Raw genomic sequence first — 17,490 nt, 5'->3', positions numbered from 1 at the left:
AGCAACAAGATGGAGTTTGGAGTCACATGGGCAAGTCACATGTCCATTCATTTTATCTAGTCACAGAAGGAAATTCCATTAAGTGTAGATGGGCGTCTCCCGTGGTCCATTCAATGTTCTTTGGATGGTCCACTCAGTTTGAATAGTCCCTCCAAGATGTGCTGGCTAATTACTTTGTGGGAGTTACCCCTGGAGCAAACATTTCAAATCCAAGTATAGAGCAAATACTTATATCTTCACATACAAAAATGATGCACGCATGCAGATAGCATAATCATAACCAGCAAATCATATCCTTTTCATAGACACCTCACTCTACAACCTCTGTACAATATTTGCTACAAATATATAACTGGTTGCAACAATGATCTATATGGTCATATTTTAATCAGATAACCTCACAGACCTCAAGAGGTCATCTAGTCCAATCCCCTGCACTCAAGGCAGGTCTAAGTGTTATCTAGACCATCCCTGACAGGTGTTTGTCCAACCTGTCTTAAAAATCCCTAGTGATGGAGAATCCACAATCTCCATCCGCAATTTAGTCCAGTGCTTAACCACTCTGACAGTTAGGAAGTTTTTCCTAATGTCCAACCCAAACCGCCCTTGCTGCAATTTAAACCCATTGCTTCTCATCCTATCCTCAGAGGTTAAGAAAAACAATTCTTCTCCCTCCTCCTTGTAACAACCTTTTATGTACTTGAAAAGTGTGATCATATCCCCTCGGTCTTCTCTTTTCCCAGACTGAACAAACAAAATTTTTCAGTCTTCTCTCAGGTCATGTTTTCTAGACCTTTAATCATTTTTGTTGCTCTTCTCTAGACTTTCTCCAATTTGTCCACATCTTTCCTGAAATGTGGTGCCCAGAACTGGACACAATACTCCAGTTGAGGCCTAATCAGCATGGAGTAAAGCGGAAGAATTACTTCTCGTGTCTTGCTTACAATACTCCTGCTAATACATCCCAGACTAATGTTTGCTTTTTTTGCAACAGTGTTACACTATTGACTCATATTTAGATTGTGATCCACTATGACCCCTAGATCCCTTTCCACAGTACTCCTTCCTAGGCAGTCATTTCCCATTTTGTATGTGTGCAACTGATCGTTCCTTCCTAAATGGAGTACTTTGCATTTGTCCTTATTGAATTTCATCCTATTTACTTCAGGCCATTTCTCCAGTTTGTCCAGATCATTTTGAATTTTAATCCTATTCTCCAAAGCACTTGCAACCTCTCCCAGCTTGGTATCGTCTGCAAATTTTATAAGTGTACTCTGTATGCCATTAGCTAAATCATTGATTAAGATATTAAACAGAACCGGACCCAGAACCGATCCCTACAGAACCCCACTTGTTATGCCCTTCCAGCATGACTGTGAACCACTGATAACTACTCTCTGGGAACAATTTTCCAGCCAGTTATGCACCCACCTTATAGTAGCTCCATCTAGGTTGTATTTCCCTAGCTTGTTTATGAGGTCATGAGAGACAGTATCAAAAGCCTTACTAAAGTCAAGATATACCATATCTACCTCTTCCCCCCTATCCACAAGGCTTGTTACCCTGTCAAAGAAAGCTATCAGGTTGGTTTGACATTATTTGTTCTTGACAAATCCATTCTGATTGTTATTTATCACCTTATTATATTCTAGGTGTTTGCAAATTGATTGCTTCATTATTTGCTCCACTATCTTTCCAGGTACAGAAGTTAAGCTGACTGCTCTGTAATTCCCTGGGTTGTCTTTATTTCCCTTTTTATAGATGGGCACTATATTTGTCCTTTTCCAGTCTTCTGGAATGTCTCCCATCTTCCATGACTTTTCAAAGATAATTGCTGATGGCTCAGATATCTCATCTGTCGGCTCCTTGAGTATTCTAGGATGCATTTCATCAGGCCCTGGTGATTTGAAGACATCTAACTTGTCTAAGTAATTTTTGACTTGTTCTTTCCCTATTTTAGACTCTGGTCCTACTTCGTTTTCACTGGCATTCACTATTTTAGACGTCCAGTCGCCACCAATCTTCTTGGTGAAAACTGAAAGAAGTCATTAAGCACCTCTGCCATTTCCACATTTTCTGTTATTATCTTTCCCCCCTCATTGAGTGATGGGCCTACTCTGTCCTCGGTCTTCCTCTTGCTTCTAATGTATTTGTAGAATGTTTTCTTGTTTCCTTTTATGTCCCTAGCTAGTTTGATCTCATTTTGTGCTTTGGCTTTTCTAATTTTGTCCCTACATATTTTTGTTATTTGTTTATATTTATCCTTTGTAATTTGACTGAATTTCCACTTTTTGTAGGACTCTCTTTTGAGTTTTAGACCATTGAAGATCTCCTGGTTAAGCCAGGGTGGTCTCTTGCCATACTTCTTATCTTTCCTATGCAGTGGGATAGTTTGCTCTTGTGCCTTTAATAATGTCTCTTTGAAAAACTGCCAACTGTCTTCAGTTGTTTTTCCCCTTAGACTTGCTTCCCATGGAATTTTACATATCAACTGCCTGAGTTTGCTATATTCTCTTATGCAAATAAAACTACCTGTCGCCTATGTCAAGAGCTACCCAATGCTAAACTCCAGGCATGGGACAGAGAGGAAGAGAAACAGATATAGCACAAATAGAAAGAACAATTGATTTTATTATACAACAAATGCAGAATGGACCTACAACTGAGTCTTAACTGTAGCTGGGTTTGCCTGTTTGTCTGAGTCAGGGAGGCCCATGTTAAGTGCCTTTGCATTTCTTCCAACAAGACTTCAGCCTGTTTGTATCCTGGAGTTCGTAAATCTTCTTGCAGTTTGCATCTAGTGAGACAATTTATTACTTTAAAAATTGGTTTGGATCTAAAAGACTCCTTTCCCTCAGTAGTTAGTGTCAGATAGGAGGATAAGGATGACATGTATCAGATCCAGTTGGACACAGTCCAGGCAACTTACGGAAATGAGATTAGTAAGCAGAGAGGCAGAAGAATATACTGCTTGCACATACTACATTCTCTAGACCAATAAATAAATCATTGCGACAGAGCTCTGAGTTTTAACCGTGTGCTGGGAAATTATACTAAGTAGTGACCTCACAACATCATTCTACAAAGTGGTTGCTCAGGCATAGTGGTGGATGTGATATTAAAATATGCCTAGATAGATGGGTATAAATGAGAATGGTTTTCTGGTGTAATGGAGAGCAGAATTTTGCCCCAGAGAGGCAAGTTCTGAAATCACTGCTTGCATGCTTCATTTGGAGATTTGGTCTGGAGCTGGTAACAGTGGCTGTGGTTGAAGGAATGGATGAGAAGAACTGCTGCTAACTGGTAAGCCTCTGGTAAAAGAGGTATGGCATCCAAGGTTGCACATATCCTTCTTTGAGGTCACCCTAAGGAAACTAATTCCCAAAAAGCATGCCAGATGAGAAAACCTGCCCAATGGGTGATCACAGTGGTTTCCACATCATCTGTGTAGATTTTAGTTACATAGGAAAATAATTTAGAGAGTCTATTAAGATATGTGTAAGATGATTTGTGGTCTTGGTATTGGTTTTTTTTCTGAAACAGTTGTTTAAAAAATATAGCTAGCAGGGGCGGCTCCAGGCACCAGCACGCCAAGTGCATACTTGGGGCGGCAAGCCACAGAGGGTGCTCTGCCGGTTGCCGCAGGTGTGCCGCCGAATCCACGGGACCGGGGACCTCCCGCAGGCAAGCCGCTGAAGGCAGCCTGCCTGCAGTGCTTGGGGCGGCAAAATACCTAGAGCCGCCCCTGATAGCTAGCAAGATATATAGTACAACACACACAGCATTATGGCAACTGGATTCTGACTGGGGCCTTTTGAGTGCTATCACAACATAAATATTAAATAATAGTAAAGTTATTTATAGTAGGAATTCAATTTCATAGCTTTTTGTTCAAAAAACAGCACTTCCTTGTGTAATGATTGTGGATTCCTATATTTATACCTCTGCCATATTTATGTAGGGCCAAACCTGTTTACTCACATGCTTAACTTTACACAGTCAGTATGTACTACTCACATGCAAAAAATTACATACCTGCATAAATGCTTGCAGGATCAGGAGCCTAGGCTGTAATATTTTAAAGGGATTATAATCAGAAGAGTTTTGCTTAATAGTGATCCTCTCTCCATAACATACTACTCTATTACAACTAATTAGTGCTGAACAAATAACAATTTATCCAACAACTGTAGCTTCTTTATCTGCTCAGGGAATATTTGAAAACAGGCCGCAATTTCCCCCAATTTATTAATTATTCAAAAGCTTTCAGCACATTTTTAACTTTATGCATTGATGGCTAAATTCTCTCTGAGTTTTTGATACATGCTATCCAAATCGTGTTGGTTAGTTATGAAAGTTCACACAAATTGCTCATGGGTAAAGGTGCATAGGCATACAAAAAGGGCTGAGTTAAATAGTCCCAATTTAAGTTTGTTCTAAAAAGGAAAGTTTTTACAAAAACTAATATGAATGAAAAATATAAAATATATTTTCTTTTCAAATGTAAATTTTTAAAAAAATGTAAGTGTTCCTTTGCAGGGAAGTCAAAAATATGACCTGATGGTGAAACTGACTAGTGGTGACAGAGCTGCTGAGTGATAGAGCTTGAAAAGTCTCCCATCCTCAGGCCTAATTGGTCAGGAGATATGCCCCATTACTAGGCCAGAATGAGGTTTGGAAGTCAATGAGCTAATTAGCCAATTAACAGACAAGGGGTTTCAAAAGAGCACAGGAAGAGGAAGGAAGTGAGTGAGAAAAAAGGAGAGAGTGGGAGAGTTAACGGTCGGACAAGGGGTGCTCTCTGGTAAAGGCCTCAGCAAAGGTGTGCTGATATGTATTGGTGAGGGGAATTAGACACTGTAAATAAAGTACATTCTGATGTTTTCAAGCAAAATGGTTTCAGAGCCATTTGTGCTCATGGAAGAGATGAGCATAGTGGATGTACCCTGTCTTGCTAATCTAGTATCAATGTTCACGTGGAGTGAAAGTAAACAAAGGAGAAATATTGAAAAGGGCATTATTTGATTTATTACAGAAACACCTAGTGGCCCCATTTGTGCAAGGCTCTGTACAAATACACATCTCAGTGTTGGATACTCTACAGATACGGAGCTGGTTGCAACATTTCAATCTGGAATTTTCAGTGAAAAAAGGTGAAACATTTTCCTAGTATTTAATACCAGCTCCTTTTATAGTCTAAGGCCCAGATACTGTATATCGATGGAGCTGCCTACAGTGCATAAAGTTAAGCACATACATAAGTCTTTTCAGAATCGGGGTTAAATATACAAGATGGAGAAAGGAAAATTGAGGGGTAAAGTGACTTGCCTGGGATACTATAGCAACTCAGTGGTAGACTCTAGGAGTGAAATCCTGGACACACTGAAGTCAATTGACTTCACTGAGGCCAGGATTTCACCCAGGTCTCCTGAGTCCCTGAGCAGTGCCCTATCCACTGGACCACATTACCTGTAAGGGGACCTATTGCTACTCCCATTAAATTACATGGGATTTTTGTTGAGCAGAATTGAGTCTAGGGTATCATATATTGATTATGTTTTAGGAATCTGAAGTTTTATCCAAAATACAGAATAGGCATTTGTTAAATATATGATTTTTACCTTGATAGTGTCTCTTTTACAATTACTGGTGATCATAGATTAACATAATTTGTTGGGAAATAGTCAACATTTTTTTTTGTAAAGGGAAATCATGCCTCACCAATCTACTAGAATTTTTGAAGAGGTCAACAAAAATGCAGACAAAGGCGATCCAGTGGGTGTAGTGTATTTAGATTTTCAGAAAGCTTTTGACAAGGTCCCTCACCAAAGGCTCTTAAGCAAAATAAACAGTCATGGGGTAAGAGGGAAGGTTCTCTCGTGGATTGGTAACTGGTTAAAAGATACGAAACAAAGGGTAGGACTAAATGGTCAGTTTTCAGAATGGAGAGAGGTAAATAGTGGTGTCATCCAGGGATCTGTACAGGGCCCAGTCCTATTCAACATATTCATAAATGATCTGGAAAAGGGGGTAAACAGTGAGGTGGCAAAATATGCAGGTGATACAAAACTACTCAAGGTAGTTAAGTCCCAGGCAGACTGCAAAGAGCTACAAAAGGATCTCACAAAACTGGATGACTGGGCAACAAAATGACAGATGAAATTCAATGTTGATAAATGCAAAGTGATGCACTTGGAAAACATAATCCTAACTATACATATACAGTTATGGGATCTAAATTAGCTGTTACCACTCAAGAAAGAGATCTTGGAGTCATTGTGGATAGTTTGCTGAAATTATCCAATCAATGTGAAGTGGCAGTCAAAAAAGCGAACAGAATGTTGGGAATCATTAGGAAAGGGATAGATAATAAGACAGAAAATATCGTATTGCCTATATATAAATCCATGGTATGTCCACATCTTGACTATTGCGTGCAGATGTGGTCGCTCCATCTCAAAAAAGATATTTTGGAATTGGAAAAGGTTCAGTAAAGGACAACAAAAGTGATTAGGGGTATAGAACAGCCTCCATATTAGGAGTGATTAATAAGACTTGGACTTTTCAGCTTGGAAAAGAGACGACTAAGGGGGGATATGATAGAGGTCTATAAAATCATGAGTGGTATAGAGAAAGTAAATAAGGAAGTGTTATTTACTCCTCATAATACATGAACAAGAGGCCACCAAATGAAATTAATAGGTAGCAGGTTTAAAACAAACACAATAAAGTATTTTTTTCATGCAACACATTGTCAACCTGTGGAACTCCTTGTGAGAGGGTGTTGTAAAGGCCAATACTATAACGGGATTCAAAAGGGAGCTAGATAGATTCATGGAAGATAGGTCCATCAATGGCTGTTAGCCAGGATGGGCAGGGAGGGGTGTCCTTAACCTCTGTTTTCCAGAAGCTGGGATTGGGTGACAGGGCATGGATCACTTGATGATAACCTGCCTGTTCTTTCCCTTTGGGGCACCTGCCCTTGGCTGCTGTCAGAGTACAGGATACTGGGCTTGATGGACCTTTGGTCTGACCCAGCATGGCCATTCTTATGTTCTCTGAAATTCAGATTCCCCTTGCAAAGATTTGTGCATATACTTAGCAGTTATTCACTGTGAGTATTCCCACTGAAATTCTGAAAATACTTATGTGCATAATGGTCCTGACATGGTCTCCGGTTGGGCAAAGATTCATCTTTAAGTATGTTAGTACTCCCAAATTAAGCCAGGTGCAAATGTTTGCTAGATTGGGGCCCTAACCAGCCAGACAAGGACTGGTTTCATAGATTCATAGACTCTAGGACTGGAAGGGACCTCGAGAGGTCATCAAGTCCAGTCCCCTGCCTGCCTTCATGGCAGGACCAACTACTGTCTAGACCATCCTGGATAAACATTTATCAAACCTACTCTTAAATATCTCCAGAGATGGAGATTCCACAGCCTCCCTAGGCAATTTATTCCAGTGTTTAACTACCCTGACAGTTAGGAACTTTTTCCTAATGTCCATCCTAAATCTCCCTTGCTGCAGTTTAAGCCCATTGCTTCTTGTTCTATCATTAGAGGCTAAGGTGAACAAGTTTTCTCCCTCCTTCTGATGACAAGCTTTTAGATACCTGAAAACTGCTATCATATCCCCTCTGTCTTCTCTTTTCCAAACTAAACAAACCCAATTCTTTCAGCCTTCCTTCGTAGGTCATGTTCTCAAGACTTTTAATCATTCTTGTTGCTCTTCTCTGGACCCTCTCCAATTTCTTCACATCTTTCTTGAAATGCAGTGCCCAGAACTGGACACAATACTCCAGTTGAGGCCTAACCAGTGCAGAGTAGAGCGGAAGAATGACTTCTCATGTCTTTCTCAAAACACACCTGTTAATGCATCCCAGAATCAAGTTTGCTTCTTTTGCAACAGCATCACACTGTTGACTCATATTTTGCTTGTGGTCCACTATAACCCCTAGATCCCTTTCTGCCGTACTCCTTCCTAGACAGTCTCTTCCCATTCTGTATGTGTGAAACTGATTGTTCCTTCCTAAGTGGAGCACTTTGCATTTGTCTTTATTAAACTTCATCCGGTTTACCTCAGACCATTTCTCCAATTTATCCAGATCATTTTGAATTATGACCCTGTCCTCCAAAGCAGTTGCAAACCCTCCCAGTTTGGTATCGTCTGCAAACTTAATAAGCGTACTTTCTATGCTGTTGATGAAGATATTGAACAGAGCCGGTCCCAAAAGACCCCATGCGGAACCCAACTTGTTATACCTTTCCAGCATGATTGGGAACCATTAATAACTACTCCCTGAGTATGGTTATCCAGCCAGTTATGCACCCACCTTATAGTAGCCCCATCTAAATTGTATTTGCCTAGTTTATCAATAAAAATATCATGCAAGACCGTATCAAATGCCTTAATTAAGTCTAGGTATACCACATCTACTGCTTCTCCCTTTGCCACAAGACTCATTATCCTATTAAAGAAAGCTATCAGATTGGTTTGACATGATTTGTTCTTTACAAATCCATGCTGGCTATTCCCTATCACCTTACCACCTTCCAAGTGTTTGCAAAAGGGCTTCTTTGGTTTGATCATTATTAGCTGTGTTCCAGCAACACCCCTGCAGTCCCAACCAGGAATGCTGACCCATTGTGCAAGGTGCTGTACAAATAAAGAGCAAAATTTAGTTCCTTCCCCCCAGAGTTTACAGTCTAACCCCCTGACCCTGGGATTATGCCCTGCACATTGGTGAGGTGTCCTCCAAAATCTAACCGCACCTGCCAGCCCAGGGCCCCTCCCCCCGCCGTGGAGGGTGCAGCCACGCCCAGCCGGTGCTGGCAGAGGGCGCGGGCGGGCAGCCCCAGCCGGAGGAGGCGGAGCTCTCCGGGAGACCTGCCCTGGCTGCCGCGGCGGCTACATTGTATCTTCCGCGTCCGCCCCGGCGCTGCCCGCTCCCTGCGCGCGGCCGGGCGTGGAGCGAGTGAGCAGCTCACGGGCTCTGGCCCCGCCGGGCTGCAGCGGCCTCTGCTTCGAGCCGCCAGCAGCTGCCTGGGCCCGGGGTCCTTGCCCGCCTACTGCCGCCGCTGAGCGCAGCCATGTCGGCCGGGGGCGGCGGGCTGGGGACCCCCCGGGCCCTGCCCTCCTCCGGGCCCCGGGCTCTGCGGGACATGCCGCACCCGCTGGCCGCTTCCAGCAGCGAGGAGGCGGCCTCCGAGCTCACCCCCAGCCCGGACCTGCTGCTGCCCCGCAGCTTCGCTGACAAGGTACGGCCCGGCCGGGCTGGGGTGCGGGATTTGGGGTGGGGGATTGCGGGGCTTATTCTCCTGCCAGCTGCATCCCTGGTATCCCGGGGCTGGCTCCGCCTGCAGAGGAGCCCCCCCGGCGGTGCTACTGACCGCTCAGCAGGCGCGCTGGGCTGCTCCAGGGCGGTTGTCCCCCCCGCAGCCCACACACCCGCGTGGGTTCGAGTCGCGCCCGGGAGTGCGGTAGGAAAGACTTGAGCAGCGGGCGAAATCCCAGCAAACCCGCCTCGGTCTGTTGTTGGCTTGGCTGCTGGTTAAACGGGCAGGATGTGATCAATGCTCCTCTTCTGTTCAGTGTTAGGCCTTTATTGCACATGATGGATGATGTATCGATCCCTACTCGCAAGGTGTAGCCTGTAGCCCAAGGGGGAAAGCTCTGTGCTGCTGCTGTTCTTGCTTACCCTTAGGCTTGTCATCCATTTGAATGTGATCCTTTCCCCTGGAGCCGCTCTCCTTGCCACTTTCCCTTCTCACAATAATAATATGGCAAGTAGGCTGTGCTATCTCCACATCCCTTCTCTTTCCTGGCGTGTGTGCATGCATACTGTGAGTATAGGTGTCTTGAGAAGTGCTACATTTCTAAATACCCTGTGACTCTCTTCTCTCTCGGGGGAACTTGGAGCAACATTGATTGCTTTCCTGGGCAGACCTTGCTGGTGTGCTGGTTCCTGCAATGGTTAGGTATTCTTACTGAGTGTGCATGCAGGCTTTTTTTTTTTCTCTTTTTTTTTAGTTGTAGTTGAATAAAGAAATCTGGTTAGGTTGGGTAGTCATTATGTTTTGGACGGCTTGTGGGGGTGGGCCTGAAGCTTTCTCAAACTAAATTTCATTCAGTTAATTGGCAAGTATAGGGCCTGGTCCTGCAAGGTGCTGCAGTCTTCCTGAACTCTGAATGGCATCCTCTGCTCTCATTGACTTGTGCAGGATGGGGCTATGTGTCAACAGTTACAAATCTGCCGTCCTTTGTTCTGGAGGCTTTGTGGCAGCCCCGGCTTTGTCTAAAGCCACGTGAGTGGAGTTCTCTACAGGGCAAGACTGACGTGTTCTGGAGCCTAGGCATACTCTTTTTGCCCTGCCACGCTTCTCATTGCGGTGGCAGAGGTTCTCCCTCCACATACAAGAGCTATCTGGTGTCACTGCTCCTCTCCTTTATCCCTGATCCACCATTCCTCCTCTCTGAGGGGAATGGTGCCTCTCCTGGAGGAGAGGGGACTTGCCCACCTGAGCCGAAGACTCTGTGTGGCACCCTTCTGTGACTTGATCAGCAGTCAAATAGTTGACGTAGGTTATTGATGTTAGGCTTGGCAGTTGGCACCCTTTGAGATGGCATGGGGCAGCTCACACCTCAGATCTGCGTAGTAGGTTGTCAGTGCACTGAGGTGGATGTTACTGCCTTGGTTTACCTTCAGGTTGTGAACTAACATGTTGTTTTTGCATCCCTAAGGCCTGGAGGCTCCAGCCTTGTCTCCCCCGAGGAGATTTGTATGAATGTAACTGTAGTGGTGCAAACTCAATGTGCTGCACCAATATTGCTGATCCTGGTATGTTACTGATGTAAGTCGTCCTCTGAGACATAACTACACTGGTGTGAATTTCCCTAGTGTAAACAGGGCCTTAAACTCAGTCCTTAAATTAAAGCTTAAATTCTGGAGCACAAGCAGTGCACATCTCTTTTTATGAGGCAGCTGAATCAGGTGAGCTTTGTCACCCTGATAATTTTTTGGGGGGTGGGGGGATTGGGAGAAGGAGGGCTCTGCCCAACAGTAGCCTCAGGCCAGCTGACAATATGCTCGTAGGAAGCAGTGCAGGTGAACCCATCTGTGCTGCTGGAGTGATCTGTGTAGGGTGTGGATGAGTGCTAGCTGCTGAAATTGCTGTGTGTGTGATGGGGGAATAGATGCTCATAGTAATTGGCCTTATTCAAAGCTTGTCTGAGTAAAATATTCTGACACTAAAGCAGTGGAGAACAGCAGACTCAATTAGCTCTCTACCTGAAGGCCATATCTTTTGTATAACCTCTCAAATAAAAAGAGATTACCTGAGCCTAAAAACCCAGTAGGTCAGACATGAGGAAAGAGCCGAGATGCTCCAGTGCTTCAGAATCTGGGGGAGGATTTGGAAGTAAAATCCAAAAGACAGTGAATTTGAGAGCATCTCTTTGGGGTGTTCTGCCTTTCTGTCCCAGAACTCTCCCTCCTCTTTTTCCTGCCACTCCTGTGAACATTAAACACTCAGCTTCTCTTTTGCAAGAATATTGGGGCTTTCTAAATAAGCAATATCTCTGTCTCTAATCTTATGGTAGCAGTTAAGTTTAAACTGCTTGTGTGGCTAATGCCCTTTCCCAAGACACCTCAATAGGTTAAATTTAATGCCTGCTAGCTTGCCGACTGGCATGATTGTCTTAATCTTCGGCTGTGACTTTTTCATCTCTTGGCAGGTTAATTCACTGGTTTGAAAAAATGGGTAAGAAGATGCAAGTGTGGCTGAATTCTGCTGCCATTCTGGGCTAGGTTCATAGCTCTTTCCACTGCCTCTCTAACTACCATCTGTGCACAGAAACTACATTTGTTTGCTCTTTGCCTCCCCTGCCTCCAGCAAAATGCATTTGCCAGGTATGAAGAGCTATAATACTCTCCTCTGTACAGGTTGAGATTGGGGTCCCAATTCTCCCTGCTGTAAGTAGATATAAGCCCACTAACTGAATGGGGCTGTGCCAGGACTGAATTTAGCCTTGACTGTCTGCTCCATGTCAACCAGAAAAGCCCTGCAATCCTGATGCCTATTTAGTAGGGGTAGGACAGTTTACTGAGCCACCCTGATTATGGACCTGTTAAGGATCTTTCAAGCAATGCTTCCGAAACACTTTGAAAGTGCCAACCCTGCCGTGTTGGCTGGACAGCATAGAGGAAACTTGCATTGCCACTGTTTTGTGCCCCACCCCAGAAGGGATGTGTGCCCCCCATATTCAGCAATGCTGCCTTAAATGGTAAAGACAGACCTAGTTCTGTTTCCTGTAAGCAGGCAGAACTCTGTTCGTTGCCTTTATTTCCCCACAGTGCTCTTCTCCTTTCTTCTCTTTGGCAGAGCTGGATAAGGAGCCAGGCTGCTGACAGATAAAGCTTCTAGTGAATTCATTTCATGTGCAAGTTTCTGGAGAGTCAGTCAGTGGTAGTTAGTATACAGAGAGCACTGGGGTACCACGCCCACTGAAGTATGCAAAGTGACTTATATGACTAAATATGAATCGTGAACACCTCTGTGCTTGTGATTTGTAGTTAGTAGCAGCCTCGGGGTGTTCTCTCCCTGTGGCACACGTACAGACGGCACCATCAAACCTAATGAAAGGTAAGCCCCAGGGATTTTGAGTGTGGTCTGGAGTGTAGAATCTACGTGGGGCTGTTAGAAAGCCCTACAGCAGGCCTGCACAACTCAGTGGCGAGGGCCGTATTACTGCAAAGAAAACTGCTTAGGGCTGACCCCTGCCAGTGCCGCCAAAACACTACGACCCCCAGGCCCCCTAAACACAAAACCATGAAATAAGGGGAGGGGAAAAGGGGAGCAGTTTGAAGGAATTTTCTGGGGCTATGAACTATGGGGGAAGGAGGGCAGTGTGAAGGGCTTGGATGTGACTGTCCAACATGGGCCACAGGGAGCTGGGGTGGGGTGGGGGAAGTGTGATGGGGCTGCAGAGGGGGAAGGTCCCTGGACCAGGGAAGGGGCAGCAGTTGGGGCAGGGCAGGTGCAACACAGACACTCACACATCTCCCCCAGGTATTTCCTGGCTGCTCAGACAGTTCAATCCCTTCCCCTCCCCCCCATCACTATGGAGGCCGCCCTGGGAGCAACCAGCGCAGTAACCACCCCGTCCTCAACCAAAGGAGGGGTTGGGGGGGGGGTCTTGGCCCAGTCCCGTCCCCCAAGCTGCGGCTTGAGCCCAGGCCGGGTGCCCCTCCCCTTGCTTGGCACTTACCGGCTTTGCTCCGTGTCCCCTGGCTGCTCCGATCCTTTTCCACACCCTTGCCCCATGACAGTCCCCTCGGAACTCCCGACCCATCCAGCTCTCCTCCTGCTCCCTGACTGCCTCCCGGGACTCCCCTTACCACCACTGGCCCTGGGCAAACCTAACAGCCCCACCCCGCCGCTTGCCTGTGGGTTGCATAGTGAGCCCATGAGCGTCGCATGTTGTGTAGGCCTGCACAACAACAGTCACTGCAGCCTGTAGCTTGAGTGGTGAATCCAGAGCCTCAGACCCCACTCACAATCCGTGCAGCTTTTCTCCTATCAGACTTTGACTGTGGAGTCTGTAGGGGGGGAGAAACTGGAGGAGAAATGGACAAGAAGCTGCAGGAGGCTCTGGGGAAGCCAGGAATAAAGGCCAGATGGTCAGGAGAAGAGCCACCCTAGTGAACTGATAAATCTGTCAGTCTAGCCCTGGGGAGAGCTGGGGGAGCCCTAGGGGCTTGCGTGGTGATGAAGCCTCAGGGACTTGGGGCTAATGGCAAGTGAGGGGGAGGGGAGTAAGCTCCTGGGTCTGTGGAGAAGGGAGGAATTAGGGTGAAGAGAGGAGGGAGACCTCAGGGGCCAGGGCTGAGCATGGTAGAAGTTTGGGGGAAGAGGCCCCAGAGGTCTGGGACTAAGCAGGGAGTTACCCGTGGGGCTTTCCCACATTGTTTCTTTTACACTCACTTGCCCCAAACTTCACAAGCTGTCAATGGTCAGTGTGCAATTAGGGTGCCTCCTATGTTTAATTTACTGCTGCAGGAGCAGTAGTACTCAGTAGAAGGATGGCTTGCCTAGTATCTATATTCAGACTTGTGAACCTGCAATAATTTCTTCTTCTTTCTCTCCGCTTCCCTATTTGGGGTCAGCAACTTCTGTAGCCATCTCCCAAAACTCATAACTGTACGCCTGTCTGTTGTGCAGACTGATCTCTGTAAAGGCTGCTGATATGTGGTCCATATACCGAGTCTTTGGCCTCCTCCTTGGTCGTCTTCCATCCACGATCATAGCAAAGGCCATCCTACCAATATAACTTTCAGGTCTCTGCAGGAAATGTCCATACCAATGCAATGTAGCCTTCTTCAGCATGTCTTCACCTAGGGGCACCCTCATTAAGCCCCTCACAACTTCATTTCCTTATCAAGGAGCATCTAACTGTTTGACCATCTCAAGGTCTCTTTTCTTGTGTCTGGCCAAGTCTCTGTTCATAGGTTAGGATGGGACAAATTATAGTTTTATGCAGTCTGCCCTTTTGGCATCTTTTTCTCCCGGAGAATTGGGGTCAGTTCCCTCTATTTGCACCCGAAGCAGCTTTGGTATGATGTGCATCACTCAGGAGGCCACCATTGTCAGCAACCATTGATGCTAGGTATGTAAATTCTTTCACTCTCCTAAGCTCTCTGCCTATAATATCCTTTATGGTAGGTGGTCGTCCCCCAGTTACCTTATTAATGTTCACTCCGTGTCCTGCCTGCTGAAAATTGTGATGCTGCTGTTCAAAGTTGGCTTTCAGGGTGTCTCAGTCTTCTACACACATGACTGTTATCAGCAAACAGCATATTCCTGGGTGTCTCCATATATTCTCACTTATCACGTCTGTGGACAACTGCTAACAAAAAAGACTCAGTGCTAACCCCACAAACAGGTCAATGTTTACTGGAAACTCTGTTATAGTCAAAACCAAATGGGGCTACACTAGCTGCTCCTTTGCACATTTCCTGAGTAAGATAGACTTATCCCTCAGGCACACCTCTGTCTCAAATTCCTATTTGAATTCTCTTATACACAATCATATGCCCTCTCCATGTCTATAAAGATCATACTCAGATGCTGTCTCTCTTCTCTGAACTTCTCCATAAGAATTCTTAGAGGATTCTGACTGCAAGAAACTGGGACTGGATGACAGGATGGATCACTTGATGATTGCCCTGTTCTGTTTGTTCACTCTGAAGCATTTGGCACTGGCCACTGTTGAAAACAGGGTACTGGGCTAGATGGACCACTCATCTTACCCACTATGGACATTTTATGGTCTTATGATAAATATAGCAAAAATCATACTTCTTTCTGGCATAAATCCTTACTGACCGATTCAAACTTCATCCATTCCATGCAAATGCTTTTCAGTAATCATCTCATACTTTCATAGTATGACATCAGCTTAATTGAATGATAATTAGAACACAGTATATTATCTCCTTTGTTTAAAAATGGGCAGCACAAAGCTTTTGTCACTCATCCAGCATTTTCCTTCTTAAGAATCATTGAACAGACTTGTAAAATACTTGCTGCCTTCCCTTCCCAGTGATTTCAGTGCATCCACCCATACTTCATGTATTCCTAAGTGCCTCTGCAACCTCTCCCTTCTGCATGCAATCTGTCAAGCCTGGTTTCGGCTTGTGTGTTAGTTCCTTCCTTGGCTTCTCCTCATTCTGCACTCATTCAAAATTATCACACCAGGCTTTGTTGATTTGTCATATACCATGTTCATTTCTAATAGAAGCAAACTGATTCACATCCCTCATTATTTCTCTTGCCTTAATGAGTTTGTAGATGGTCTCTTCTTCCTCCTATCCTCCTAGTTGGTTATGTAGCCCATTGCAGGACAAATTTTTAGCTGTTGCAACACTTTGGCTGTGTTTCTTTTGCCTCCATATGCCTCTTATCCTTGCTCAAGCCACTGGCCTGCCATTTGTTGACCTTGTTCTTCTCAACTGAAGCTCCACCCCAAGTCTCCCTCCTTATCCTTTTCAGCATCGTTTAATCACTCTTAGGGCTTCATGTGCCGTTTCCAGCTACGATGATTTGTGAATCCACAGGTGCTGTTCAATAATGTAACCATGTAGCTTGTAAGAAGAAGCCTGGCTAGCCATGGTTGAAAGTCTTCTGGAGCCTCTCACACTTTGTCCTGCTTTACCTAGCATCGTCTCTGCAGTTTGGAGTAGCATAAAACAAACTTAGTTTTGCAAGTATCTTGAGCTATGTTGGAACAGGATTGCAGAACTGGTTCTCTACAGCCTCCAATGCCTATCTTGTTGGCACAGCTCCTTCATTCTGACTGACCTGTAGGGGGGAAAAAAATCTTGGCCCTTAAAATAAGGTCTGTAAATCTCTGCAGCTTCTACAGTCTTGGCTGTCCAGTACGCGTTTTCCTTTGTATGCTGCTGCCTCTATGACTCCGAAACTGGGCCGTTGGGCACCAACCATCCCTGTCTCTCTGCAGTGAATCCATCTAAACCAGACTCCTGCAGAAGGCTGGTTCCTTCAGGATGCAATGCACTTAGTAAGTATTTGCAGTGATATCAGGGAGCCTTTTCAAAACAAGGTCACAATTAGTTGGTCACCTGGCCTACAGAATCTGAAAGTCCTTAGGTTACCAGAGAGCAGCCCCTGATCCATGCTGCTGTAGAAACTATCATTGCTTCCTTTCTCTCTTTGTCTCTTTTGTCTGTCAGTCCCAAGTCAGAGCCCGGTGTCTGAGAGCTCAGTTCTTAACACATCACCTGCCACCTCTTGTCTTTGTTCTCTGAACACAGCCATGCTGTTTTCACATGTTCAGTTCCCTCTGCACTAAGGTGTATGTTTTTGGTCATTGGGATTGGTTCCCAGGGGGTGTCATTCAAATGTGTTGATTCCATTCTGGAGAGCCATAGCGTGCAGATTTCTCAAATATCTACCCTGATCTCTCATGTCCTAGGGGAAAAAAGGAATTCTTTCCCCTACAGTGGATAACGATGCCAGGGTCATGGGTACAGAGCAATGCATAGCACAGAAAATTCCTAGATTTGGCAGATGCATACTTAACTGAGATTTTGGCATTTTAAAGGTGCAGACATCCAGTCATAACTCTTCTTGCCACTCTTTGTGCATATACGTTTGAGGCACCCCCAAATGAGGGCCTGGTCCATCTTCTAGTACAAAACAGTGTGCAAGCTTGTAGTGCTTTTATTTGTCTGCCAGCTTTCATCCCCAGCACACTTGTAGGGTCCCAGTGAGTGGCACTTTCGAAAACTTCGTGGCTTTACTTCCAGTGGAATTATTGCTATTTAACTGACTTAGTAGGTTGTGGTTAGGTACAATACAGTCTCCATCCTTAAAACTGAGCTCTCTGCTCCTGTCTGTCTGTCTGTCTGTCTCTCTCTCTCCTCCCCCTTTCTTGGGTCTCTTGGTTTCTGCTGCTTCTCTGTGGAATTCT

The 17,490-nt window shown here is 45.1% G+C and overlaps 1 protein-coding gene across 6 annotated transcripts in view; it reads left to right on the top strand.

Annotated features, from left to right (window-relative positions):
* The first annotated feature begins 8,982 nt into the window (after positions 1 to 8,982).
* The window catches only part of SNX30 (sorting nexin family member 30), a 66,997-nt gene continuing 58,489 nt past the window's right edge, over positions 8,983 to 17,490 (top strand). For 3 of the 6 annotated variants that reach the window (XR_004001028.1, XM_030567616.1, XM_030567615.1), the window contains exon 1: positions 9,075 to 9,257. Coding sequence is in view for 5 of the 6 variants with exons in the window: in XM_030567616.1 (XP_030423476.1) it covers positions 9,090 to 9,257 (168 nt within the window). In the remaining variant the exon portion in view is untranslated. Of the gene's footprint in view, positions 9,258 to 17,490 lie in introns of all 6 variants that reach the window. The other 3 variants (XM_030567617.1, XM_030567613.1, XM_030567618.1) reach the window with 3 other exon arrangements.

Source organism: Gopherus evgoodei, chromosome 6 (assembly GCF_007399415.2).
Source record: "Gopherus evgoodei ecotype Sinaloan lineage chromosome 6, rGopEvg1_v1.p, whole genome shotgun sequence".
Taxonomy (NCBI): domain Eukaryota; kingdom Metazoa; phylum Chordata; order Testudines; family Testudinidae; genus Gopherus; species Gopherus evgoodei.
This window is presented reverse-complemented; position numbering and strand designations above follow the sequence as displayed.